This window comes from Terrapene carolina, unplaced genomic scaffold (genome assembly GCF_002925995.2).
Source record: "Terrapene carolina triunguis isolate 2854851 unplaced genomic scaffold, T_m_triunguis-2.0 Scaffold68, whole genome shotgun sequence".
Taxonomy (NCBI): domain Eukaryota; kingdom Metazoa; phylum Chordata; order Testudines; family Emydidae; genus Terrapene; species Terrapene triunguis.
In genome coordinates this window covers 70289349-70317286 of record NW_020664419.1, presented here as the reverse complement: position 1 = coordinate 70317286, position 27938 = coordinate 70289349, and the positions used below count along the sequence as shown (strand labels likewise).

The window sequence follows — 27938 nt, the reverse complement described above, 5'->3', positions numbered from 1 at the left end:
TTTAATAATGTTTAGAGTTTGAAAACTGTGTCGACAACAAGTGGTGTTCCAACAGTCTGTGATTAACCTGGTGGGAAGAATGACAACCGTATCTCAGACTTCAAAAAGTCTACGCAGTTACACAATGTCACAGAGTAGGATTAATCTCTCAGTCTTTTGATGGTTTTGCAAGTTTCCAGAAAATTCTGCATGACCAGATTCTCTGTTTCACTGAGTTTATATTCAGTGAAGCAAAGAGGGGGATTTGTAAGAGTGCCAATTGTGGCTCCCTGATTATCTAGCCATTCTCTACCTCCATAACTGACAAGATCCATATATGGGGTGCAAAGGATTGCTCTTTAGTGGCTAAAAAAAATCAACTACTCTCTGAAGGGAAAGACTAACCAAACTACTATAAAATCCCAGGAGTTCAGGGAAGCTATAAGATAACCACACAAGACATGTCACCGCTATGTGCCTCAGTTTCCCCAAATCTGTAAAATGGAATAATGATACTGACCTTTGTGAAGCACTTTGAGATCTATCGATGAAAAGCACTATATAAGAATTAGGCATTATTATTATTATTATTATTACTACTACTGACAGTCTTAGCAGAGAGGCTAAAGACTGAATGGATAGGGAGATTAAACAACCTTATCATACCTAAAGATTGTCCCTTGAACACAGAATTAAGTCAGATTGGCATAGGAGTATAGTGAAGCCTGTTCTTTTCTATACCTACTCTAGACTAATGCTGCAGGCTTTACACACAGAAAACTACCACTGGCTTACACATTAATCATGATTGAAAGACTGGGCCCTGGGATTGTGTGATCTATGCTAAAGGCAGTCTGGGTAGTCAATGGTGGAGTTCGCCTAGTAAGAAAAGTACCCCAATTTTATCCCAGTCCTTCCTGGAGTTGAATGTAGAAACAAACTGTGGGGAAGAAAAAGAAAGAGGAGCCAGATGCAGGCCAGACACTGCAGAACTGGGAATTGTCTATACACAAATTGACCCTGAAATAACTGTTTTGGTTGTAATTCACAGTTAGATACTTCAGTGAAAGTTGTGCATGGACACACTGATTTTGCATTAAGAGTGTCTCATTTATACAAAATGAGCGTCCATACACAGACTAGCACCGAAATAACAAAAGATGTCAATTAAAACCAATTTAGTTATTTTGGTGTCAACTGGTCTGTAATTTTAATTTAATCTGTCTCTTAATTCTACACTATCAAAATAGAAACCTGGGCAAACTTTTTGTTGAGTGAAGCGTTCCACTAAGGAGAGAACCATCTCCAGTGTTCCTAATCCCATCTAGATCCAGGGGCACAACAGGTACTTGCAGAATCGGCAACACCATTTTGAATTGAGAGAGTATTCCTTACTTATATAGCACCACTTATTCCCAGAAATTCCGCACTGCAGTCTCTCGCTGAAATGAATGGGTAACTGAAATCCCAGTTTATGTTTCTTCTGTTTATTTATACTTTTTTCTTTTGATTTCACTTCTCCTCCTCCTCATTGGTATATGTGTTTGTAGCTGCTTGTTTCCTTCTGGCCACAGGAGGCCAAGCAGGAATATTATTTTAAAGTGTTTTTTTTTAAACAGCCAAGAGTGGGGACAACGAAAGAATGGAGAGACAGAGGAAGATGACTGATTGGAGCTTCGGGAGATAAAGCCAGAGATCTCTACTAAATAATACCTAGCACTTGTATAGCATTTTGTATTTTTCAAGGTGCTGTAGCAAACATTAATCTCAATGGGTCTAATTACATAAGTAAGGGCTGCATGGTCAGGTATTTATTTTGCAAAACTATTCTGTGGGCCTTCAGCTGTTATCTTTGTGCCCTTTCTCAGAGTCAGACCCTACACATAAACAATAATTTGCAATCTTTCCAGGGTTAGTTATAACTCTTTATACTGCTATTGCTAATGATATATAAAAGCTCCTATTATATGACAATATGAACAGATTTTACAACAGCATTGAATTCTGTAATAGCTTCTTTTCTCTAAACTGAAAAACATGGCTCTGAAATGAATGGACAGTGGATTAGTATACAACTGAATAAACAAGTAATTTTTAAAGAGAATTTTTGCTGACAAAATAGCTGGAGGTATTTACATTCATCACTTGTTAAATATATGTAAATAAACAATTTTGACTGGTTATCATTATACCTTCACTTCATTTTGTGTTCCATACATTAATTTGTATTGGGTCTTATCCAAAGCCCGCTGCAATCAATGAAAAGACTCCCATTGACTTCAGTGGGCTTCAGATCAGGCCCTTGCGTTTTTGAAATGAATACACATAGTGACAAAATAAACAGTAATGCAAAACAACAGGATCGTACTGGCACTTGTTTGGCAACTACAAGAATACCCTTATTAATAAGTATGATTAGTATTACATTTAAACAGAATCAGACAAGTCTATTAAATAAAATAATTATACACTGACTGTGTTAAATTATAACAGTTAGCCAGGTGGGAATAAAATCGTGAACAATTCTTAAACAAGAAAAGTGACTTAACTCATACTATTCATACCTCTAAAATTGTGAAGCTGTTATTGAAAATGATTTATTTATAGTAACACTGTGTGTTTTTGGCTATGTGACGCTCCAAGTCTCAAAGATATTTTCAGGTGCTTGTACGCACCAAATAATATTTTTGTTTAAATATGTGCTGAAAGCATCTCTTGAGTTTGGTTAGTGTGTTCATATTTTTATGCAGTCACTTCTCTGAAGTTTAATCTGTTTTCTGCTAATGATTTGTTCTGGTCTTTTTTGGTTAAATCCTCGGTTCTTTAACAAATGTCAAGGTTTACATATGCTCTGTTTGGATAAGTAATGCAATATGTAAAATGCTTTGAATGAAACTCTTGGTATCTAGAAAAAACCTTTGTTAAACAAGTTATGTTAGAAATTTCATGATGTATGCTAAGACGTCATAGGATTTTCATCAATACACCTAACATGTTGTCTGGATATATAATTCATTTCAAAGTCCTTACCATATTGTATTGCTTAACAGCAAATACTGAAAAAGAAAGCATGGAGAGAAAAATTCAACATTTTAATGAAAGTGACCAGAACGAATTCTTAGCAGCAAAGCGTTTACATCAATTTAAGCTCTGCGAATGAGTTAGATTCAGGAGGTTTAGGGGTGAGCTAGATGCTACAATCTATCAGCAGTTGTTTTTTAATGTTGTTTCTTATGTCCACATTGAAGTTACACTCGCCACTTCCCCTGAATATTATTTGTACCATTTAAACTTTTTTTTATAAATAGATAAAAATCAGGGGAGAAAATAAATAGAAAACTCTGAGGGTGAAATTCTGGCCCTTTTGAAATCAATAGGAGTATTAGAGTAGGGTGAGGATTTTACCCCCAATGTATAACATATTTGGTATCTCAATAAACATATATTGTGATCTTTCTTAGTTACACTGTCTCAGACATTTTTAAACCAGTTTAAAATGACTTTTTAATACTTTTACTCTAATTTTCAATTTGATCAGTTTTCCCTGTATTATTATTTCACTCTTATTCTGCAGTAGCATCAAGAAGCCTCAACCACTTTTCAGACTCAAAAATAGACCCGTTAAAAACAACTCCTCTTATCAGATTTTGTAATATAAATGAGACAGTACATTCAGAACTTTTAACAAGTGTACAATTTAGAAAGGGATGTGTAAAGATCAAAGATGAGGAAAAAAATCTCACAGGATTTGGGGTATGACATCTTTAATGATATTCTTGTTGGTTAAATCCCAGTCCTGCAAACATTTAGGCAAGTGTTAAACTTTTTGCCTGGGTCTTCTTGACTTCATATTAAGGACCTGCATAGGCATTTATAGGATTGGAGCCTGATTTTTGAATTTTATAGACAAGACAACTAATTTCAAATATTTTTTTGTCAATTCAGCCCGCATGTTACAAATGTTTATGCACATGAGTACCCTCACTGATCTCCAAAGGACTACCCAAACGCATAAAGATACTCATGCGTTTAAGTGTTTGCAGGATATGGGCCTTAATTTGCAATTATTTATTTATGGCATTTCTATATCATGAAACAATGTTTTAAAAAGCTAATAATCCAGTTTCTCAATTTCCCTACAAATAACTGTAAAACACAGCATTTTTTAAATCACAGGTGGGACTGATATTAAGGTTGCCTGGCACTTCCCATTACAAGACTATGTTTTCAGTTGCTTTGCCAACCTTTACCTATTTTGGCTCAAATAAATTTTTCATGCCAGCTATCTGCCTCAGGCTGACTCTTTTTATTTTGGTTACGTTTTATCTGAGAAGCTCTAGCAACATCCATGCTATGGAGCAGGGGCTTCAATTTTAGCAAGGAGGCAGTCTTTGTGTCAGGGATGTGTCTTTTACCATTCCCATGATCTGTTCGAATTTAGCCACGTTATAAGCCTTTCAAAAATCTTAGTTCACACATGATCAGTACAGACTTCCTAGAGCTTTGCAGATACTTTCTAGAAGATTATGCCCACACTGAGCATCTCTGGTCTGGAGTTGCATGGACTGAGTAGGACTTTCCCTACAACTGCTCCTGCAGGTTGGGCCAGGTCCAGGCATGGAACAGGAAACTGCTTGAATCAAATGCAAAGGGAACAAGAACTGGACTGTGTGTGGGGGGGGGGAGGGAGGCAGTATAATAGGACAGGGAGCCAATGGTGGGGGTGGAGGGAGTTTGAGACTGGAAGTTGAGGGGATGAGGAGCTGGGAGGAGGGAACTGGCACTGAAATGGCAAGGAGACTGGGATTGAGAGTGGGAAAAAGACCACATGGGACTGGTGGTGGGAGACTAGGACTGGGATAAGAAGCTCAGGAGTGGAGCCTGAGACTGGCTAGATGAGGAGAATGGGACTGGGACAAGGAGCCACAGATGAGGAAGAGACAGGATTGGGACAGGTTGGAGGCAAAGGAGCAGAAGTGGTCAAGCTTGGGGAAATAAGAAGAAAAGTCTGTGCCCATTAGAGCACACTCCTCTCCAGAGCCCGAAATGAAGCCCCAGATTCCTGTCTCTCACCATTCCTCTGAAATCAGTAAATATCAATAAAACCCACTGGCAAAGTGGGTGCTAATTCAGATAGAGAATGATGACAGATTATTTTACTCAGTTAGCTCAAGTGGCAGAGGTCTGTGTGGTGGATCTAAAGGTTCCAGCCCTAATAATCACCCAAGTAGATGTCAATATGTTACACGATGGAATTTCTGTTTTTTCAGTTTGCTTATTTAAAAACCTAGAAAACTCTATACAAAAAACTACATTAAAACAACATGATTAATATTGTAAAGTCAAGCACGCAAAATTAGGAAATATCAGAATTAAGGTTCGCCTTGCAATCTTAATTCAGTTCCCCATGTACACATGGACTATGATACAGTCTTCAATTATAAGCACAAATGCCTCCTGCCTCATTCAGTGCATATGATGGACCTGCTGTGGAGATAAATAAACATTGTGTAGTAAAGGAGGCTTTTGTCTGCTGGACCCCTGTCCATTTGTTGTAGATGATGGAAGATGTATAGTAAATGAGACGGGACTGCAGGAAGAGAAGTACAGTTTCATGGTCAAGACACTGAATGTTGCCCTGGAGAATTCGATTCTCTCTCTGACTCTGTCACTAAGTTACTATGTGATGCTAGGCAAGTCACTTGAATCAAACTTTTCAGAGGTGGTCATTAGTTATGTGTTCCTCCTTTTCTGGGTGCCTGACTTCACACCCTGGAATTTGAACTGCAAAGTGCCCAGAACTCACAGCTGCAACTGAAGTCAATGAGAGCTGTGCTTTGAACGTATATAGTGCTATATTATGCTACATGCTCTGAAAATAACCAGGAGGTAAGTATCTCAAATTGGGTGCCAAAAATTAGTGGATACTTTTGACCTAAGTCTCTTTGCCTGAGTTCTCCATCTGTAAAGTAGGGATGCCACCACACTATCACAGGGGTGTTGTGAAATAAATTAATTAATGTCTGGAAGCACTCATATACTATAGCAGGGGTGGCCAAACTTACTGACCCTCCGAGCCATATACAATAATCTTCAGAAGTTCGAGAGCCAGGAACACCTTCCAGGCCTTGGGGCTTCTGCCCTGTGGCAGGGTGGTGGGGCTAAGGATTTTAGCCCCACGGGAGATGCCTGCCTGGGCTTGGGGCTTCAGCAAGAGTGGGGCTGAAACCCCGAGTTCTGGCAGGCACCTCCCACGGGGCTGAAGCCCTGAGCTCTCCCCTAAGTCTGGTAGGCAGAGAATGGGGGACATAGTGGGGCCCCCGCAAGCTGCACTCTAACTGTAAAAGAGTCACATGGGTTTGGCCACCCGTGTACTATAGCAATGAGTACCACAGAAAAGCCCATATGGAAAATAATAATTCTCTCTTCAGAGCAGGGTTTGAATAGTGTGCAATAAATAAGGCCTGGGCCACACATTGAACAATAAGGATAAAACAAAATATTGTATAGCTGCCTCTTAAATGCGCACTATCCATTCTATGCACAGGGAACTTGTTGAAAAAAATACAGTATGTACTCATTTAACTAGACCCTCATAATGAATATGCACAAGGGAGTCAAATTAAGGTTGCACAGGCACCTTAATTCTGGCCTTTCCTAATTTTTGAGTGTTTGACTTTTTCACCTTAATAATGTTCTTTTAATGTAGTTTGTATGTGTAATTATAGATTTATGTCTGTCTCTCTATCTGTATACACACACACACACACACGCCTCGGAGGTGAAAACAATATTTATGTACGCATTCTTTCTAGGGCTTTTCCAACAAAATACGTATCCTAAAAACAGATTAAGCACTTTATTAAAGGGATGCAATAAATAGTCTTTATTATTAGGGTATTAATGAATTATGGGTGAAATCCTGGTCCCACTGAAGTTAATGGGAGTTTTGCCACTGACTTCAGTGGAATCAAGATTTGACCCAGAAGTCCAGCTTTTCACTCTGTCCCATTATTACTTGTGATTCTCTACTAAAATCAAACCTAAGGTGCTTTTCTTGTAAGTGGCTGCATGGGGGAGGATCCCTGCACCCGCACATTGAAATCAATGGGGCTCCAAGAGGACATATAGGATTCTACCTACCCATGCTGAATCACTTCACTTGTAGGCTTGGGGCCATAGGTGCTGGAAGTAGGGATGCGGGGCTGCTGCTGCACCCCCTGGCTTGAAGTTATTTCCATCATATACAGGGTTTACAGTTTGGTTCAATGGCTCTCAGCACCTCCAATATACAAATTGTTCCAGCACCCCTGCCTAAGTCTAAAGAATTTTTTTGAAAAGAAAGCCCATGTCATTTTCATGAATCTTTAATTCATTGTGACATTTTATTTTATGATGCACTGTCAAATTTTAAATAATATAACTTGAGAGTAATACTGCACTTTTGTCATTTAATATATCCAGAAAAAAGTTAGAGAAAATAAAGAAACTGTCAAAGCTGATAGACCTACAGTCTGACCAACCAACTTTGCTTTGTTTTGCTGGTAAGTACATCACTTGCCTCACGTGTCTGGCCATGTGTTTATTTTTGCCAATAAAGGCCTTGATCATGCAAATTGATTTGCACTGGTACAGAGCTCCATTGACTTTAAATGGGGTTCTCTGTGATGCCTGGATGGATCCATTTGTAGGACCTACCCCTGTCTTGACATGGAGGTTCCAAGCAGTTTAGCTAACTCATAAATGAGCAGAAAATATATAATTAGTATTGACTTGCTCCTTTTCTCACATAATACTCTTGGTAGTTAACAAAATAATACTATTAAGTTTTCATAAGTAGCTATCAATACACTTTACATATTTGGTCAGTATTATTATCCCCATTTTACATATGCAGAGACTGAGGTATAGAGAGGGGAAGTGACTTGCCCAAGTTCACCTAGCAGGTAGTGACAGAGTCCCACTCCAATACTTTTCTCACTAGACCACAGTTTCTCCCAAGTAGCTATAATATAGGCCAGTGATACAATTCACTTGCTATACACAGAAAATCAGTTTTCTATCTCTCTCAGATTTTGTGCAAATAAGTTCTATTCTGTTGTGTTTTCTCACACATTGTGCTTTAAAAAACAACTTAATAAACTCAATAATAGCTAAAGTAACATTATGTAACTTCTGTTAGTAGCTGATATTGTTTTATTCTTAATTATATATTGAATAAAAAGTATTAATATTATATCCATCAGTTGAAAAAGTACATATTTGGAAAGTCTGTATTTTGATTACAGCTGAGAGTACCATACAGTCCTAAATATACAGAGCTGTTATACATTTAAATAAGTAATTATTACTATGAAGTGTTCACAACCTTAAAGGTATATTTAAAATTATCAGACTTTTCAATAGGTATCCATGCCATTCTACTAGGTATTATAACCTTTATCAAGATTTCAAGCATGTTAGAATCGTAGAACATTTCCCAATCACCTCACACTTAAAGTTTGTACAGCTGTCTGTTCTCCCATCATGTCCTCTGTTTGATGGAATGCAGGCCTGCCAAAATACATGTGGACACCTCACCTAGCAATAAGCCTACAGAAGATATCCACCTTACTCCAAATTATGGTGGCAGTAGTTGTGATTCCAGAGGTAAGGCAGGGTTCAATTTAATGTAAGGCTGGGGTTAAAAGACCTTATTCTGTATGACTAATACACTATATCTTCTCCAAATTTACAGCACTTAATCTGTGAGTGAAGAGTGAATTTTATGGCTATTTTCAAGTAAGTTGTTAAGCAGTTAAAATTAATTAAAAATGATCCCTTAAAAATTTCTTTACAAAATTACGTTGAGTTTCAGAATCTTTCAGGCCTCTCCAATGGCTTGTTACTAATCCTTTAAACTCTCCATACAGTCAAAACTGGAAAAACTGGAAAAAGGCACATTTGAAAAAGTTTGTAATTAAGCAACTTCATTAATGACTGTTGTTTGAAACTTATTACAAATCAGGGACAATTCAACGGTTCATGTCATTCTTTAGTATCACTGTGATATCAGAGACAACTCAATCATTCATCACCATTCCTCACATTAATTTGCATGCTGTAGTTCTACTGGCTAGAGTAAATCAATTAAGTAAGGGCAGCTGTACCCAATGCCGTCTCCTCTGAGGGTCCAGAACATTGATGCTCCTGTACTTCTCCAGCTGGTTGAGCAGGCAAAAGCTAGGATACTCAAAATTAAGGTTTCCATGGCAACTTTGCCTTTTGTGCATATTATTACTATTAATAAACATTTTTATACTGTTGTAGTTTATATATCTCTTTAAAGATACAAGGTCAAATATGGAGATCCCTGGTCCATTTTTATACTGAGGCACATTATCACTGGAGTCAATGGCAGTTAGCTAACTAGATAGATAGACTCAGTAAAATATGAGTAAAAACTTTGGGATTTAGCTCAGAAATAAAATGTTTCCTGCCCTATGAGTTTACAGACTGCTAGCAGCAAAATAAAGATAAAGATGATACAGAAGACTAAATTTCTGGAATGACTGTTTGGAGATTACTGTTTATTTAATTAGTTAATTTCACTAGAGGGTTTTTTGTAGTCTCATCACTGTAGAATACAAATGCTTCATTAACCATGATGAACTTAATTTCACAATGTATTGATGTAGTAGAGAAGTAATCTAGGTGAGAGGTGACCAGGGAGTGGATAGAGGTTTAGCAGTGGAGACCGTAAGTCGAGGGCAGATTCTGAAAAGAATGATGAGGAAAATGTGCCAGGATTTAGTCATCTGATTAAGGCAAACTTCCTTGCCTGAGAAATGATGCTTTCCTAAAGCAGTGACTCAGCAAGAGACTAGCATGTGGGGAGAAGGAGAGGTAAGAATTAAAGGTGGGATACTGAAAAGCACTTGTGTGATTTAAGAGCACAAGTCCCATTGATTTTCAATTCTAAATCATGCATATGTTTTTGGGAATCCCATTTTAAAAGATAATAACAAAATTACAGGCCTCAGAAACAAGGAGGAGAATGGAAATAAAAGATGAGAAGGCCAACGATTAGGAGAAAAAAAGGATATGTTCAAATTAGGAAAAATGGAGATAGTGGCTGGACATCGCAGAAGAGATGTCAGAGAGACATCTAAAAGTACAAGACTGGTTGGAGTGGGGAGAGGTCTGGAGTAGAGGCAGATTTAGGGATAATTAGCATTGGAAGTCAAAACCACAAGAGGAGTCATGGTGACATAAAAAGGGAAGAGGAGATTGAAAACAGGTCACTGTGATCAGGTCTTGCAATATATGACCACAGTGTAAGTATTTTAGTCTATCCTTCCAATTTGTCAAAGCTATACTATATTCTAATTCTCTCTAAAAAATCCAATCCACAATTTTGCATTACCTAAGCATCTAGAATGTTAATAGTCTTACATAAAAATGATCTACAAGCTTGGTTACTGTCCTATTTACTGCAAAGTTCCTGACATTAATTAAAATATTAACTAGTACTGGAGTCATACCTGAACTTTGCATGACTCTATTTGACAATAAACCACTAATAATCACCACTAAAGGTACACAGACTAATTAAGACAATTGAGAAGATATACTGGCTACTTATTCACCCTGTCTCTTAATACAATTACAAGGGGATAGGAAATGATATTGAAAGGCTGAACATTTAATAATCATAAACATTTTGTTTTTAACACAATACTCCATTTTGCTTTTGGAATTCTCTGCCACAAGATGTCACTGAGGTCAACACCTTCACAAAATTCAAAATGGATTGAACATTTATGTGGATAATGAGAACACCCAGAGTTATAATAGCAATGATTAAAAAAACAAAAAAATTAACAGTCAAGAGGGTTCGAAGGGATATAAACCCTCATGTTTCAGAGCACAAGTCAATCTCTAACTAATGGAGTTGTGATGAAATTTTTCCTGGAGGCAGGCTATCCAAAAACTCACCACTTCAAAGTTTCCTGTACCTTCTTCTGAAGCAGCTAGTACTGGCCGGTGGCAGAGACAGGATACTGAAATAAAAAGACCACTAGTCCGATCCAATATGGCAGTTCTTATATTCCTGTTCTTTATGTTGATGTTTTAGCTTGTTGTATATCCAATTTGCAGTGGTTCCATTTAATCCACAGCACTCAATTTTCTTTATGAGTATATTATGTGGAACCATATCAGATGCCTTAGTAAAGTTGAGATATACTGTTCTACTGCATTTCCCCTATCCACCCCCTGCCTGGGAGAGTACAGGGTAGAAAGAGAGAAATGAGTCATTGAGTTTTCTTGACCAGGAAAGGGAGGGATGGGGGAGAGAACAGCTCAGAACTTGAGTTCCCTTCTCCAGTGGGAACTTTCCTAACAGTCTCATTTTGGCTGTCACTGTCTCAGATTTTAGTTCTGAGCTCTAGATCTCATTTAACTGCATCTCTGTCTTGAGGATACAGAGCTACTTGGGTTGCTCTACATGCTGAAGAGGCTGCTCCTCATAGTTCTCATTGATCCTAGTCAGAGCTCCTTTTCTTTGTGCTGCACTGCAGAGGCATAATGGGAGCACCAGCTACCTGCCCCACCCCACCCCTTCCAGGAGAAGGAAAGGGAAATATGAAAACATGGTGTGAGAAAGAAAGAAAGAAAGAAAGAAAGAAAGAAAGAAAGAAAGAAGGGATATAAGAGAGAAAGAGAAAATAAAAGGAAGAGAAAGATGGCTTACAGAAGTATGATGGCAAGATGTGAGGGGCTGTGACGTGTTGTTAGGTGAGTAGGTGAGGGGGGAGGGGCATAGAGAAAGGTAGGAAAGACAAGTTGAGAAAGACAGAGATTTTTGCCTTTCTGAGTCAAAGACCCCACACGTTTCTTTCTCTTAAATATAGTATTCAGCTACAATAAATGTGACCATGGAACGTGGTACTCACTTGAGCCAATGGAGGGTTGTGAATGAAGGATGGCAAATGGGGGACAAGCAGAGAGACTTTAACTCATATTTTTGTCTATACTGGAATTATCACACACACACACACACACACACACACACACACACACACACACAGATGTATAATCTTGGTTTTGTATGCCTTTAGTATCAATCGTCTTCTGAAATCTGTACCAAAGACACAAATACAAGGGCACTACTCTGAATTACAATTCTCCCTGAGTTCCTGGGTTGTGCAAAGGAGGATGGAGGGGGAGGGGCCTACTGCCACTCACAGCATACTCCACCCTGTCTCACACACACCCAAACACAATATGGCTCTGCCAACGTTTTGTTCCTTCCTGTGCACTTGTTTGCATGGTGGTGGTGGTGGTGCTGTCCGTCCTCCCCTTTGCACCCAATTCCCAATTTGGAAAAAAGCTACATGGCTACCCAGGGGATGAAGCTGGTACACTCCCTCCCCACCCCCCAATGTTTACCAGGATGGTCACATAGGGCTAGGATTACAACCTAGGACACAATTGTTATACCTTGTGTTATTTAATAAAACAGACACCCACTTTTCATCATTATATGTGATTTGAGGTTTATATATATATATTGTTCGAGATATGTTGCATTTATGAAGTTGTTTTTAATTGAATTATAGATAAGATGCATTCATTATACCTGTATTTATTTATGAACAATTCATTTAAGTGTTCATTACAGGACTTTGTATCACTGTACACTTATGAGCACAGTGGTCTCAACCCTACTTCCTTTCATTTCAGTGGGACGTTTGCCATTGATTTTACTTAGTGTAGGATTAGATGCAATGTTTTCTTTTTTTGCTCTTAGTGGATTTTCTGATTTACTGTATTCCAGCTGTATCGTCATTTCACCCTTTATTTTAAACATTTTTTAATTACATTAGCAAAATATAGATTAAAAAAGTATTCCTTATGCTTTTATGTCTACTTTTTTCTTTTAGGACATCAATTTATTGGACTTTGGTTCAAGTTTCATTTAAACTGAACAGTCAATATTAATGTCAATGGTAATGGTCTGATCAAAATATCCGAAACCAGTGATTAGATTTACTTTTTGTTGAAATAACCTATTTTACAATTATATGAACAATCTCAATGAACTTCACTAGTTATACAGTACTACTGAACTACACATTCTGCCTAGGTCTTTTAATACCTCTTACACTTCCTATGCGGTCTTTCCCCCACTCTCCCGAATTTCACTTATCCTTGAAAATCACATTTTCCAAAATCTACATCAAAAGTATAAATAGCATATGGAATATATTTATACAACAGATGATTTCCCAATTTTCCTCAATTAGTTTTACTATGCAAAGCAAAACTTGAAGCTTAAAAAGTTAAGCTTTTTATGATTTTTAATAATTATTAGAACATTTATTTTCAGTGTTGATTGTCTTGTTTATTTCTGTGAAATTTAAACAATGATATAATACCATCTGCTATTAGAGTCCAGCAGTCATCACTACTTCCATCCCAATTTAATAACTGAATTCATGGCAATATGTGCCTTGATTGGGATATATGTACTGGCATTCGGTGGTTATATAAATCAACTTTCCCTAAATATTTTTAATGAACTTTTATAGAAGAAAGACAAGAAATCAATTCTTTAGAAGTACAAAATTTTCCTTTCATAATTAAAGAGTTAGACAAAAATCTGTTTTTAGGAAATGAATGATCAAAGGATTTGGTGTGGCTTACAGGAGAATCACAGGTTACAATTAACTAACAGACAAAAAACTAATGATGTTAATTTTTTGAAGTGATTTAGAGTTTATATATGTAAAACATAAAGGGAAAGTTTCAGGTAAGAAAGAATCAAATATACATGTTACTAGACATTCCAATGGCTGGCATCCTATCCCCCGTCTATATGAGAATGCAGTTAGACAGGCAATTCCATCAACTCATTTTAAAGTGAATATTGAAAGAAACCACAACTTACTTGAAGATCCTGCTGAGTGTCTGTGTGGCTGATTATTTTTTTCTCTGTTCTGAGTCAAAGCACTTCCACTGATCATGGAAATAAGGTCTAAATCCGTGTCTTCTCTGCTTACAGGGCTTGCCTGGGAGCAGTGGGAGAGAATGTACACAATCATGAAACAAAATATGACATTTTCTGAATGCAGCTCACATTACCTCAAATAAATAAACAGACTCTGTCAAACAACCTTCTTCAAAATGATACCATAGTCCTTTATTGCTGCCTCGGCTCAACAAATGCACTATGTCAAAGCATTTTTGTAAATAAGAGCCGATCTTAAAATTGTGGTTTGCGATCTGAGTCAGTACAACAACAAAAGAAAACTTTTCAGTACAGTAATTTTGAAGAAAATCAATCTTGCAGACAGCTGATGAAACCTTAAACAGCTTAAGATCATTTACTGACCAGTCTATAATTTAAGTCATAGCTGAATGCCAGAAATGTCATATCAAATTATTTTCTGCAATATTTATGTTTTATCCAGGGCAAGTATCAATTCTATCAATCAAGCATGCAGTAAGTAATTTCATCTTTTAGTGGTTTGCTACTTAACCATGGCCATCAAAGAGCATTTAAATTATACTTTGAATATTATATTAATTATAATCTGGCATGCAATGGTGGTACATGTTGGTGATGGACATGATATATGAATCTAAATACAATAACATAAAATTGAAATGTTCTCTCATTTTAACACTGGGTTCTTGATCTTGGGGGCTTGTATAGCATGGCATAGAAACACTGACCTGGAAGATACCATACTCCATAGATGACACTCTTAGGAGCTTGAACTTACATGTACTTAATGAGAATTCCCTTAGCTAGATGATCTGAGATATTAATCCAAGCAGGGGATATCCTGCAACACCCTTGATTAGGAACCTAGCAGTCCACTGTGCTTTTATGGTCAGTTCTCTTTCTAGTAGGGAGTGATATATTTCTAAAACAAAAGCAGATGAACAATATACATATATTCAAATTTCAGAGTCCCCATTCTGGTGGGGAGTGGTAATCTGTCAAGATGCATCTCCTCAATGAAAACAATGATAGGAAAGTAATTATTTCTTCTCTGAAGATACCCATTTTGATAGATTTCCATTCTGGGAGACTAAACTGCTCCAGATATGTCAAAGAAAAGAAACTGCAATAGGAAGTGTGTGACAATAAACACAGTGAACATACATCTTGAACAGTAGCAATTTTATTCTACATTATTAGTATATAAAAACACACGTGCTCACACACATATATATGCGTGCACACATTTTGGGCTCAATTGTGACATTAGGTGTCAGCTTGTAGGGATCCTCAGCAGGAACTTCAACTTATTGTCCCTCAGTGCAGAGAGAGAAAGGCCGCTGTACCATCCTTGGTGCTATCACACCCAAGTCAGGTAAACCACTGCTCCAGATCCTCCCTCCTTCCTCTGTGGAGTCTAGCAGCTACGGTGATGCTAGATAGACTTCAACAGTCTTTGCATTCAAAACAGCACAAGAACTAAGATTGCTCACAGCCTTTGTGATGACTTTCTGAGAAAAGAAGTCAGCTCCACATAAAAGCTCAGGGGCTTTTTTCACATTGATCTAGTGAAGAAGGGCTTCACTGCACCAGATGTGAGTAAAGGAATGATATAAAAAGGGATATTGATTAATGAAGGTGGGACACCATCACCAACTTTGGAAGGAAGTCAGGCTGTGTTGGGAGCACCATCTCGTCCTTGAAAAAAACATTGTGTAAGATGGAGGTTTTAAAGGCAACCTGCAAAGGAAACGAAAAAGGGCTGTGTCCTTTTTAGCTTGTTTACAATATATAAAGAGGGCCTAAAATGCTATTTCAAAAGAGGGAGGGGCTCTACAATTAAAATTTTGGGTTTTAAGCAGATTCTATGGATGAGAGGAAAATTAGGAGACTTATGATATGACAAGTACCAAAGAAATAAAACCTAACCTGCTCAGGCTGGACACCATTGTGAGAAAAGTAATAGTATCTTATGTCAGAGAGACATAAAAGAGACAATAGTCATTGACAAGAAAGCAACCTGTAAGTATTAAATTCCTGACTTGAGCTGGACGGGTAAAAGGTATCATTGTAAAAAATGCCCATTGTAATCTCCATTCAAACTGCAACTAAATACTGATAGGTATCAATGATGTGTAAAAGGAAATTTCAGAAGCAGAGTAAAACGATAGACAAGATTTAGCAAAGAGAAAGAAAATGAATCCACCTCCATGTTAACAGAGTGAGAGCAAGAGAGCTTGCATGAAATGGAATAAACCTGGCATTCACTCATTCTCTGAGACTCAGAGTGATTGGTTTTATTTTATGAGTATCAGGCTTTTTCATATCCTCACACCTCAATCTCCTTCTGTCAAATGAAAGCTGCTGGTTTGTGGGATTTGTAGACTGTCTGCACCATATTGCCTTTGTGACCTTTAGCACTGCCAGATAAAAGAGGATTTACTTAAAGATGTAACTGGGGAGAAACACTAAAATACATTTCCCCCCTCTGTCCCTGCAGTGCTTTAGGATTTTCTCCTTATTTGTGAAGTTGTGGAGTCACAGTATAACAGCTCCTGTTCTTGGAGCTCCAGGAGATAAGGAATTAATGAGCAGTGAGTGGAGTTAATTTTCATGTAGTTACATTTCTATTCCAGATTTAAAACTTCAGAGAACCCCATGTTAGAGAAGATTGTGGGATCAAGCCTTGGGCTCCTCAACCCACAATGCACAAATTGTTCCTTTGACTTTTGTTCTATCACTCTTCCAGACACCTTCCCCATTATTGCAATTTCTTGCTGGAGCTGTTATAAACTCCAAAGTGCAGCCTCTCATCCTCTAGGGCAGAGGTGGGCAATAATTTTTGCAGCGGGGCCACTCCACAATTTTGCTAAGTTGTCATGGGCCGCACATTTCTACCATATTAATGGAGGGGGTGTGGGCTCTGGGAGAGAGTTTGGTGCAGGAGGGGCTCCGGGCTGGGACAGGAGATTGGGGTGCAGGAATGGGTGTGGGGTCTGGGAGGGAGTTTGGGTGAAGGAGGCAGTTCTGACCTTGTGCAGGGGGTTGAGGTGCAGGAGGGGATGCGAGGTGCAGGCTCTGGCAGGGAGGTGCTTACCACAGGTGGCTCCCGGCCAGTGGTGTAGCCGGGCGCTCAGTAAGGCTGCCTGCATGCCATGGCCCCATATAGCTCCCAGAAACCGACAGCTGCTGGCACCGTGGCACATCTCTGTCTGTCCATTGCGGGGGAGGGGAGCAGCGGGTTTCTGTGCGCTGCCCACGCCCGCAAGCACTGCCCCCGCAGCTCCCACTGGCCGGAAACCGACCAATGGGAGCTGTGAGGACGGTGCTGGCCAGGGGCGCGCAGACACATGCCAGCAGCAGCCGGCTGCTTCCGGCAGCGGCGTGAGGCCACAGCAGGTAGGCAGCCTGATTGAGCATCCTGTTGTGCCGTGGGACTTTTAGCAGCCCGGAGTTTGCGAGGGGGCAGCTACAGTGCCCGGCGGGCAGGACAGAAATGTTAGATGGGCTGTATTTTGCCCTCCCCTGCTCTAGTATACTTGTCTGTCCTCTTCAGTTGCTCAATGCATTCATTGACCTTTCATACTATCTTCTCCACAAACAAAAAATTGTAGTAATCTTAGAGCTCAGGGAAGAGGAAAAGTTATTTTAGGATCAGGGATCTGAATTACTGTATCATACATTCCTGCTACCATTACAGCTTCTAGAATGTTAGTAGGAGAACTCTCTTCTGTTAACTTTTCTTAGAGGTTCTACTTAGCAGTAGCAGCTTTGGGACATTTCTCTATCATTTTCTCAAGCTGCCAGTCAGATTTTCTCATCCTTGAAAGACAGTATTGGTTTTATTTTGCCTAATAATTAAGTCCCCTTTTAGTCTGTCACCTGATTCAAATATGAATTGCTTCAAGAAAAGAGGACATGAGGTAGGATGTGAGCTATGAAACAATCTGCTCCATGTTAGGTTTCCATCTCCAGTCAGAAGTTGCACAGAAAGAATGGGATAAAGGAGAGAGGGGAAAAAATAGCTGTGAAGGCTCTTATATTCTGTGCATTGGGTCCTGAAGCTGTCACTGGTGTGAGGAAGGACTAATAAGCAGAGGAATAGAAACGCTGTTCTATTTTTGCTGTCTCTGCAGAAGAAGTAGGATGGAGAGGAACAAAGAAGTCCAGCCCTACTACTCCAAATTGTGTTGACTCCATGCAGGCAGGGGAGTTGTGGGGAAGACTCAGTCATGGTTTTCTTAAGATCAACTTTATTAAGGACCAGGAAGGCTAGAGGGAGGAATGCCAGGGACAATTTGTTTTTTCTGTGTAGATGGATTATGCATGCACAGAGATAATGAAGAGGAGCAAGAGAAGGAGCATACTATTAAGAAATCAGTCTTAAATGATTATCTCTGACAACCCACTGTTCCTATTATGCCTATTCATCTGTTGCTGCAATTTTTAAACTGTCAGCTGCAGCGGTACAATGAGACCACTCCTGCCCTTCCTCACAAACCCACAACAACCCAATCCTCAGTTACCCAGTATCTTAAATTTCACATAATTTGTCTATGTCTAATTCTCTACCTTTCATTAGGCTTTTCTTTTCCAATTTCTACCCTTGGTCATTTTCAAATCATCAACTTCAAAGATGCAGTCAGTTAAATTAGTACTGTAATCCAGAATGTATTCTTCACTCTTGGACAATACACAAGGTATATGACATATTCCCTGCTGTTTGCCTTTTGTAGGTTTAGTGGCCATGATTTTTAAAATTTATTTTGCACGGATTGCAAGCTCTGCTCTTGTTCTTAACTGCAACAATCAATTTTCTCTTCAGGGACAATATTAAGGTACTCTGAAAGATGTCTTTGTTTTCTGTTGAAAAATTGGCCATTTTTGGCCTAATTTTCAGAGGTGCATGGGAGCTGCAGGTACTCAACAGCTTTGAAAATCAGACTATTTATGTTTGTCTCCCTCTGGTATCAAGTATTTCTGTACAATTTGACCACTTTGGCACTTATAGCAACTGAAATTAAACAGAGTTGATAAATTATTCATATCGCCATCTTTTTCATTTCCATGCATGGCAGATTGTTTCCCAATGTCAAAAATGTAATGTTCAGTGTTTTTTGTTTGTGCCCATAAAATGTCCAAAAGGTTTCAGTAATTTAAACAAGTATCCATGCTGTGGGGCTCTTATCTAATCTGTCCACCAACAAATCTTTTGAGAATGCACCCCTCACTTACAGACACATTTACACCGGATTTAATAAGGGTTGCTGGCTTTATGACTATTAATAATTGTTACTACACAGGCTAAAATAAAGATAAGAATAATCACATCAAAAGATGGTCAATCAAAATATTAGCTTTTAAAATTTCATTACTACAGAACAAAGTTTCATCCAGCACCCAGGAGTGGCCTAATCCAAAACCCACAAAAGTCAGTAGAAATATTCTCATTGACTTCAGTAGACTTTGGATCAGGTCCAAGATGTGCAGCAGGAGTCCAACACATGTTTTTAAGAACAGTGGTAGTAAGCATCTCACGTTAATTCATGACAGTATATTTAACTTTTTCCCTATTTCACCCTTGGCCTTATTCCTATAAAACATCATTTCAAATTCATAGACTTTCCGGTGGGATGAAAAATTTTTCAGTCTGCATTGAATATAGCTGTAGATTTGTACATTTGATTATTACTTTGTTAAATTTTCAAATCTTCTGAGAGAAAAGACATGTAAAAGATATGTGGATGTTTTTGGTATGCTAATCAGTAATGAAGTAGTTAACAACATAATTATTTGGGGATATGTTGAATTAATTTAGATGGAATAAATGGGCTAAAGGTGTTAACATACCTCAGTCCTCGTTGAACATTAAACAGTGTTAAACAAAATATAGTGTCTGGTATACAAAGACCTCAGCCTGCTTAGTACCAGGGCAAACAGACCATTAAAAGTCCTTATAACTTTTTAGTAAAGCAAAAGAAAAGAAGGAAAATCAGTTAAAACATTTGTAAAGTAATGTATTAAATAAAGCCTTCATTTTAATATTTATTGTTCCCCTTTTCTTTAGCTGGAAAGAGTTTTTAGAAGGAAAAGCCCTTGTTTGACAGTCTCTTAGATGGTATCCAAGGGGTAATAACCATCCTTTAGGGTGGGGGGGGAAAAGAAAAACTTAGATGAAATGGATTGGCGCAGTTGTTGTTTTTGCTGTTGTCAAAATATGATCCTGTTTCATCTCAGGTGGAGTTTGCAGTTCAGCTAGGGGTGGCGCCGTCATCTGGATCCCTCTCTCTCTGTCCTGGTCTGGTCAGGACATCTCTCAGGATCTGGATGACAAAAGCCCAGGGTCCAAGGAGACCAGGATGAGGTGGGGTGGGGTTTGGCAGCCATGATGGTGAAGCTTGCTGTAGTAACCTCTGTCTTTAATTCCATTCTCTCCCCAAAGTCTCCTTCTTCAAGGACCCACAAAGAGAATGGTGGGTGGAATAGCCCATTATTGTGTTTACCAGTTAGGCCTAATACACCAATTCTGGTTCATTAATTTCTGGTACCACATCTTTTGTGATTTCAACACAGTCCTTGAGTTATATCAAGTGGCCTTTTTTTTGTTTGGACTAATTTAGTCTGTCTGGTTCTCTTACATCTGTTTTTAACATTCATTACTGAAAACAACTTGACCTACTCTTGATGAACATTTATTATTATAGGTTATTGTAATATCTTATGAATTTTCATATACTTTTTACAATTGAGTTTACAATTAGGGTAAATTTGTCAGCCCAATTATCACAACAGGCAATAAACACCTTGTTAAGATGAAAAAGGAAGTGTGCTCTACTCTTATACCCCAATTCAGTAAAGTACTTAAGCACATGCCTAATTTAACATGCTTAATTTAAACATGAAGTCAATGCGACTACTCATGTGCTTAAAGTCAGGCATGTATTTTCAAGTAAACTGGTGAATTAGGAATTTAGTATTACTTCTTCAATCTGTCTTGAAGACTCAAAACAGCATACTAGACAAAGCTGCTTTTGCAACCAGAAGGTTAGGACTTCATTTTTTGCTATGGTGTTTAGACTTGGAAGGATTAAATTTTTATTGATAAATGTTGATAAACGTCAATTTCACCATACACACAGAAAAATACTTCCAATGATGATAATAAAAATTTACAGACAGGCAAAGTAAGAAAAAATGCTGCTTGAGAAATTAGTGGAGTTTGTGAATTTTGACATGTGACATTGGCAATGTGTGTGTTAACAATCATAAAGTGTTAACATTTTGAATCTCAATGTCTGCTGTCATTAAATAACCCACCCCCCCATAATTTTGCACAACTATGAAAACTTAAATTGAGGGGGGAAATTAAAAATGCTTGCAAATAAATATTGATATTACCCATCAAAATTATCAAAAATAAAAATGAATTTTGCCAAGCCTAATGATATTCTAGGAATACCATGCCCTGCTTTTTTGGTGGGAACATTTTCTCTTTTGCCTGCATTTCCCCTTCCTTTTTCATTATGAGAACTGCTAAATGGTTTTTTTTAGCCTTTAACAGAATTACATTATAAACATATTAGGAACATATTCAAATTTCAACAATCAAAATACAAGAAAGTTAATGTACGTATTTTGAAACTACATTCTACATTCATCGGTGTATACAAATCTGATCATTAATTCATTATCTATGTACATATACGATTTCTGGTACTGGAGATCCATATTATTACATTTCTTTTTTATGACCGTCCATTGCATTTTCTGCTGTACAATATTTATGCAGGGCAGCTTTGTAATTATGTGGTACAAGCTGCGACAATCACACAGCATTGCCGGGCATGCGGGAACACCACAAGATAGGACAGTTACCTGTTCCGTAACTAGCGTTCTTCGAGATGTGTTGCTCCTGTCTATTCCACAGTTGGTGTGCGTGCTGGCCACGTGCACCGGTGCCGGAAGCTTTTTCCCTTAGTAGTACCCGTAGTGCGGGAGCACTGCTGCGACCCCTGGAGTGGCGCCTCTATATCGCACTATAAGGGGAGCTGCGCACTCCTCCCACCCTCGGTTCCTTCTTGCCAGACAACTGTGACAGAGGGGAAGGAGGGCAGGATGTGGAATAGACAGGAGCAACACATCTCGAAGAACGCCAGTTACGGAACAAGTAACTGTCCTTTCTACTTCGAATGATTGCTCCTGTGCATTCCACAGTAGGTGACTCCAAGCTATATCTGATGGAGGTGGGTAGGAGTTTAAAGGTTATCGGGACGGAGTACCACCCTACCAAACCCGGCATCATCCTGTGCTTGGGAGACGATCGCATAGTGCGAGGAAAAAGTGTGGACCGAGGACCACGTGGCAGCCCTACATATGTCCTGGATAGGGATGTGGGCTACATAGGCAGCTGACGAGGCCTGCGCTCTTGTAGAATGCACCTTTATGATAGGCGGTGGGGGAACCCCTGCCAAGTCGTAACACGTGCATATGCACGAGGTGATCCAGCGGGAAAGGCGCTGGGTGAAGACTGGTTGTCTTCTCATACGCTCGGCCGATGCAACGAACAGTTGCGAGGATTTCCTGAACAGCCTGGTACGGTCCAGGTAAAAGGCCAGAGCCCTACGTATGTCTAGCGTGTGTAGGCAGTGTTCCTCGTTGGAGGAATGGGGCTTAGGACAGAGTACCGGTAGGAAAATGTCCTATTCCATATGGAAGGCGGAGACCACCTTGGGGAGAAACGCAGAGTGTGGGCGAAGCTGGACCTTATCCCTACGGAAGACCGTATATGGGGGTTCCGAGGTCAAGGCCCTAAGCTCCGAGACCCGACGGGCTGAGGTGATAGCCACCAAGAATGTTACTTTCCAGGACAGGTGGGACCAAGAACACGTGGCCAAGGGTTCAAAGGGAAGGCCCGTGAGGCGGGACAGCACTAGGTTCAGATCCCATTGCGGGACCAGGGCCCTGGCGTACAGAAATGTACGATCTAGTCCCTTTAAAAAGCGGGAGGTCATCTCATGGGAAAACACCGAGTAACCCTGCACCAGAGGGTGAAAGGCTGAAATGGCCGCTAAATGTACCCTGACGGAGGCCGGAGCTAGACCTTGGGTCCTAAGGGACAGGAGGTAATCTATAATAAGTTGGAAGGATGCGGATGACGGGGAGGCGCCCCGCTCTCCCGCCCACCTAGAAAACCTAAACCATTTGGCCAGGTAGGTCCGTCAGGTAGACGGCTTTCTGCTCTCCAGCAGAATTCATCTAACATCCTCCGAACACCTTCCCTCCTCCTCGTTTAACCATGGAGCAACCACGCTGTCAAGTGAAGCGTGGCTAGGTTGGGATGGAGAAGGCATCCCCTCTCCTGGGAGAGGAGATCCGGGCGGAGTGGCAGCCTCCACGGGGGGAGTGGAGGGGGCGCAAACAGTTGCAGGAGGGTCCCATACCAATGCTGGCGGGCCCAATCCGGGGCTATGAGGATGACCCTCGACCTGTCTGCCTTTACTTTCTGCAGGACCTTGCCTATCAGAGGAAACGGTGGAAACGCATAGAACAGTTGGCCTGACCACCGAAGGAGGAATGCGTCCGAGATCGCCCCCCTTTCTGCCCCTACCCTGGAGCAGAACTTGGGGCAGAGACGATTCTGGGTGGTAGCAAAGAAATCTACCCGGGGTGCTCCCCACACTCGGAAGAGTTGCCGGGCGACCTCCTAGTGGAGTGATCACTCGTATTGGTGGGAGAAAACCCTGCTGAGGTGATCGGCTCACATATTGCGCGTGCCTGGTAGGTGAAAAGCCCACAGAGAGATGTCGTGGGTTATACAAAATTCCCATAAGTCCAGGGCTTCCTGGCACAAGGCCGAGGAGCGCATGCCCCCTTGTCTGTTGATGTAATACATCGCGGTCGTATTGTCCATGAGGACTCTGACCAACTTTCCCCATAGGCTGAATAGTATGCATGCCAGGCGCACCGCCCTGAGTTCCCGGACATTTATGTGCAGGGACAATTCCGAGGTCGACCATCTGCCCTGGGTTTGGAAGCTCTCCGCATGGGCTCTCCACCCCAGGTCCGAGGCGTCCGACACTAGATCTAGTAAGAGAAGGGTCTCTCGGAAGGGGATCTCTTGTAACATGTTGATCGGGCGGGACCACCATTGCAGGTCGGCCACTATGTTGGGAGGTAACGTGCCACCTTGTCCAGGCTGTCTCTGGCCTGGGAATATTGGGAGGCCAGCTAGAGTTGGAGGGGCCTCATTCTGAGCTTGGCATGTCGCACCACAGAGGTGCATGTTGCCATGTGGCCTAAGAGTTGAAGGCACACCCTTGCCGTCATCACGGGGAAGGCCATGACAGAAGCTATGAGACCCTTGAGCGTCTGGAACCTTTCCCGGGTGAGAGAGGCCATGGCCACCACCGAGCCTAACAGCGCTCCTATGAAATGTATGTGCTGAACTGGTACTAACATGGACGTGTCCTCCTTCACCACTAGGCCTAGACTCTCGCAAGTGGCCAGCAGGAATTTTATCTGGGCCTGCACCTGGGACAGAGACTTGCCTTTGAGCAGCCAGTCGTACAGGTAGGGGAAAATTTGCAGCCCGTTCCTCCTGAGGTAGGCTGCCACTTCCGCCATGCATTTGGTAAAAACCCTGGGGGCCTTGGAGAGGCCAAAGGGAATGATAGTAAACTGGTAGTGGTCCCGCCCTACCAGGAAGCGGAGGAAGCGCCTGTGAACCTTGAAAATATGAATGTGGAAATACGCATCCTGGAGGTTCAGGGCTGCGAACCTATCCCCTGGGTGTAGGGATGGAATAATAGAGGCCAGGGAAACCATGCGGCACTTGTAACAAACCATAAACTGATTGAGGCTCCGCAGGTCTAGGAGGGCCTGAGCCCGCCTTTTGCCTTTGGAATCAGGAAGTACCGGGAGTAAAAACCCCTGTCCTGGAATTCCCGAGGCACCTTCTCCATCGTGCCCAAGGTGAGGAGGCGCGTCACCTCCTGGTCTAGAAGGAGGGCATGCTTTGGGTCCCCGGGGATCTCCGGGGGCGGGAGGTGCTGGAGGGGGGGGGCAAAGTGAACTGCAACATGTAGCCCCTGGAAATGGTGCTGAGGACCCACTGGTCCGACCTTATACGGGACCATTGTACTCGGAAGGCAGATAAATGGTTGCAGAACACAAACTTTGTTAATTGGGGGGCTCCCCTGTCAACAGGCCTGGTGGCCCCCCGCAAAGAGTCAAAAGCGCCTCTTCCCCTGCCTTTTGCCCTTGGAGGGCTCAGGTCGCGGGGCCAAGCGGGACTGGCACTGGGACCTACGCCTCTTAGGTGGGGGCTCATATCTGCCCCCTAGTTGGAGGAGCCAAGGTCTGTGGCCTGGGTTTGTCCTTAGCTGGTGGGACATATAGGCCCAGAGTTTGCAGGGTGGTGCGGGAGTCTTTCATCCCATGCAGACGAGTGTCTGTCTGATCCGCAAACAGGGCCTTCCCATCGAAAGGCAGGTCCTGCATGAGGGATTGGGACTCCGTGGACAGCCCCGACAGCGAGAGCCAGGACACCCTATGCATGGCAACCACCGAGGCCATCGAACGGGCCACTGTATCTGCCACGTCCGAAGCTGCTTGGCGGGCCGCTTTTGCCGCCGCAGCTCCTTCGTGGACCAAAGCTCTGAACTCCTTCTTGTCCCTTTCCTGGAGAAGAGGTTTGAACTTTGGGAGGGACCCCACAAATTAAAATCATATCGGCTCAGTAGGGCTTGGTGGTTTGCCACCCTGAGCTGGAAGCTCGCCGAAGAATAAACCTTCCTGCCAAAGGTATCGAGTCTCCTGGCGTCTTTTTCCTTGGGGGTGGGCGCGCGTTGACCATGCCTCTCTCGGTGGTTAACCGACTCCACCACCAGAGAGTTGGGCGCCGGGTGTTGACATACCTTCTGATATACAGCACAGAGTCAGGAGAGAGTCTTTAACCCACATTGCTGGCCACCTAATTTTGGGTTAATCCAGGGACTGGAAAGACAGCTGGCATAATTCAGAAAGCCCTGAGAGGATCAGTAATGGATGATGGTGCTACTGGATATGGTCTGCCCCCACATGACACTCCCATGTACCACTTCCAACCCTACTCTCCAGGGCTTGTGAAGGGGTCCTTGATGGGGGGCCTGTGGCTGCCTTCTGAATTCCTGTGCCTGGGTGAATTTGAGGCTTCTAGCACCTCTTTATGTAGCTCCAGCCCTTTTTCCCAGTGGAAAGGAACAAAAGTAGGGATAAGCTCTCATCCTCAATACATATTTAATTCATGTACCATTTGTGCATGATTTGCATGTGAAAATGGGGGTATGGCCTGGTAAATTATGAGCCAGATTCTGAGTTGGGAGTTATTCAGCATACCACCATGGATTTCAATGGAATTATGCCACTTTATGCCAGTTGAGGATCTGTACCTGTATTTTCTTCATACATAAGTGAGAGTGTAAGTAGTGCACACAAGTGGCAGAGAGAGTCCAAATGGAGAACACATCTTAAAAAATTGTCGCATTAACAGTCTGGATGAGGAAAAAAAATCAATAAACTATTTATTTCCAATAACCTTAGTTTTGAGTGCTATTATAACACAATTTAATCACTTCACCATACATGGTTTTTGTAAAGGGAAATCATTCCTCAGCAAATCTACTGGAATTTTTTGAGGGGGTCAACACCATATGGACAAGGGGGATCCAGTGGATATAGTGTACTTAGATTTTCAGAAAGTCTTTGACAAGGTCCCTCACCAAAGGCTTGTAAGTAAAGTAAGCTGTCATGGGATAAGAAGGAAGGTCCTCTCATGGATCACTAACTGGTTAAAAGATAGGAAGCAAAGGGTAGGACTAAAGGGTCAGTTTTCAGAATGGAGAGGGGTAAATAGTGGTGTCCCCCAGTGTTCTGCACTAAGCTTTTAAATCACATGTGATTTAAGTCCAGCTACAGAACACAGGCACTATTAAACTGCTCAAAACCATTATCTGGATGCTGAGCCTTTTCCTCAAAGACATATTTGAATTTAACCTGCATCATCAGTTTACAAAAAACAAACAAAATCCCAGAATAACTCATTACAGAAAATACTTCAGAATATTTTTAAATCTCAATTGAAAAGGAAGAAAAGGCAAATAGGGGGAATGAATTTTAAGATTTAAAATTGGATTTTTATTGCTTATAAAATAGAAATTTTAGGAATAAATATAATTTTATGGATTATGTGATAATCATTACATTTTATTAATGTTGAAATCCAACTTACCACCTTTTAGTAAACTATGCTCTGAACACATTGGAGTAGTTTACATTTGTGACCTCTTTATATGGCTTAAGCACATTTAAACACATATGACAGAAACAGATGTAGGCCTTGATTCAGCAAAGCACTTAAGCACATGCTTTATAGTGCTCTTCCTGAACAGGAATGCTTTCCTGAACTGGAGTCTAAAGGAATTTTTTTAAAAGCTGTATTTGGAAGTTTTAAAATGAATTCAATGTTATTTTTTAATCTTAAACGAAAAATAATATCAATTTCCATATGAAAATTATGCCTCTGCGGTGAAGGTGCATTCTTGTGCCCACGTGCAACTCCACTACCTCAATGGTACTCTGCCAAGATTCAGGCATGTGGATCTGATTGCAAAGTCAGAATCTAAATAAAAGGATTATATTCAAGAAAAAAAAATCATGCTTGTTTTTCATACTGCACACACATTTGGAAATATCAGCTATTAAGGTTTAAGTTGTGATTCTATAAAGTTTTACAGTGAAACAAACATCTTACCACTAGCTGAACTCGTCCACCATTGAGTATGTCTGGATCTAAGTCAGGCAAGAAGCGATTGCTGTGTAGTGATAAAAACCAGAGCAAATACATCAGTAACACCTTAAGTATACTGATTTCAATAAGATACCTTCCTGGAAGTACTATTGCTCAATAGAGAAAGCAACATATTCAGCT

General features: G+C 40.8%; 1 protein-coding gene across 1 annotated transcript in view; it reads right to left on the bottom strand.

Moving 5' to 3' along the window:
• Positions 1–27938, bottom strand: part of LRRIQ1 (leucine rich repeats and IQ motif containing 1) — a 151874-nt gene that overhangs the window by 2692 nt on the left and 121244 nt on the right. The window contains exons 24-25 of the mRNA XM_029910868.1: positions 27762–27822; positions 13913–14033 (exon numbers count right to left, since the gene is read on the bottom strand). Coding sequence (XP_029766728.1) covers positions 13913–14033; positions 27762–27822 — 182 coding nt within the window. The remainder of the gene's footprint in view (positions 1–13912; positions 14034–27761; positions 27823–27938) is intronic.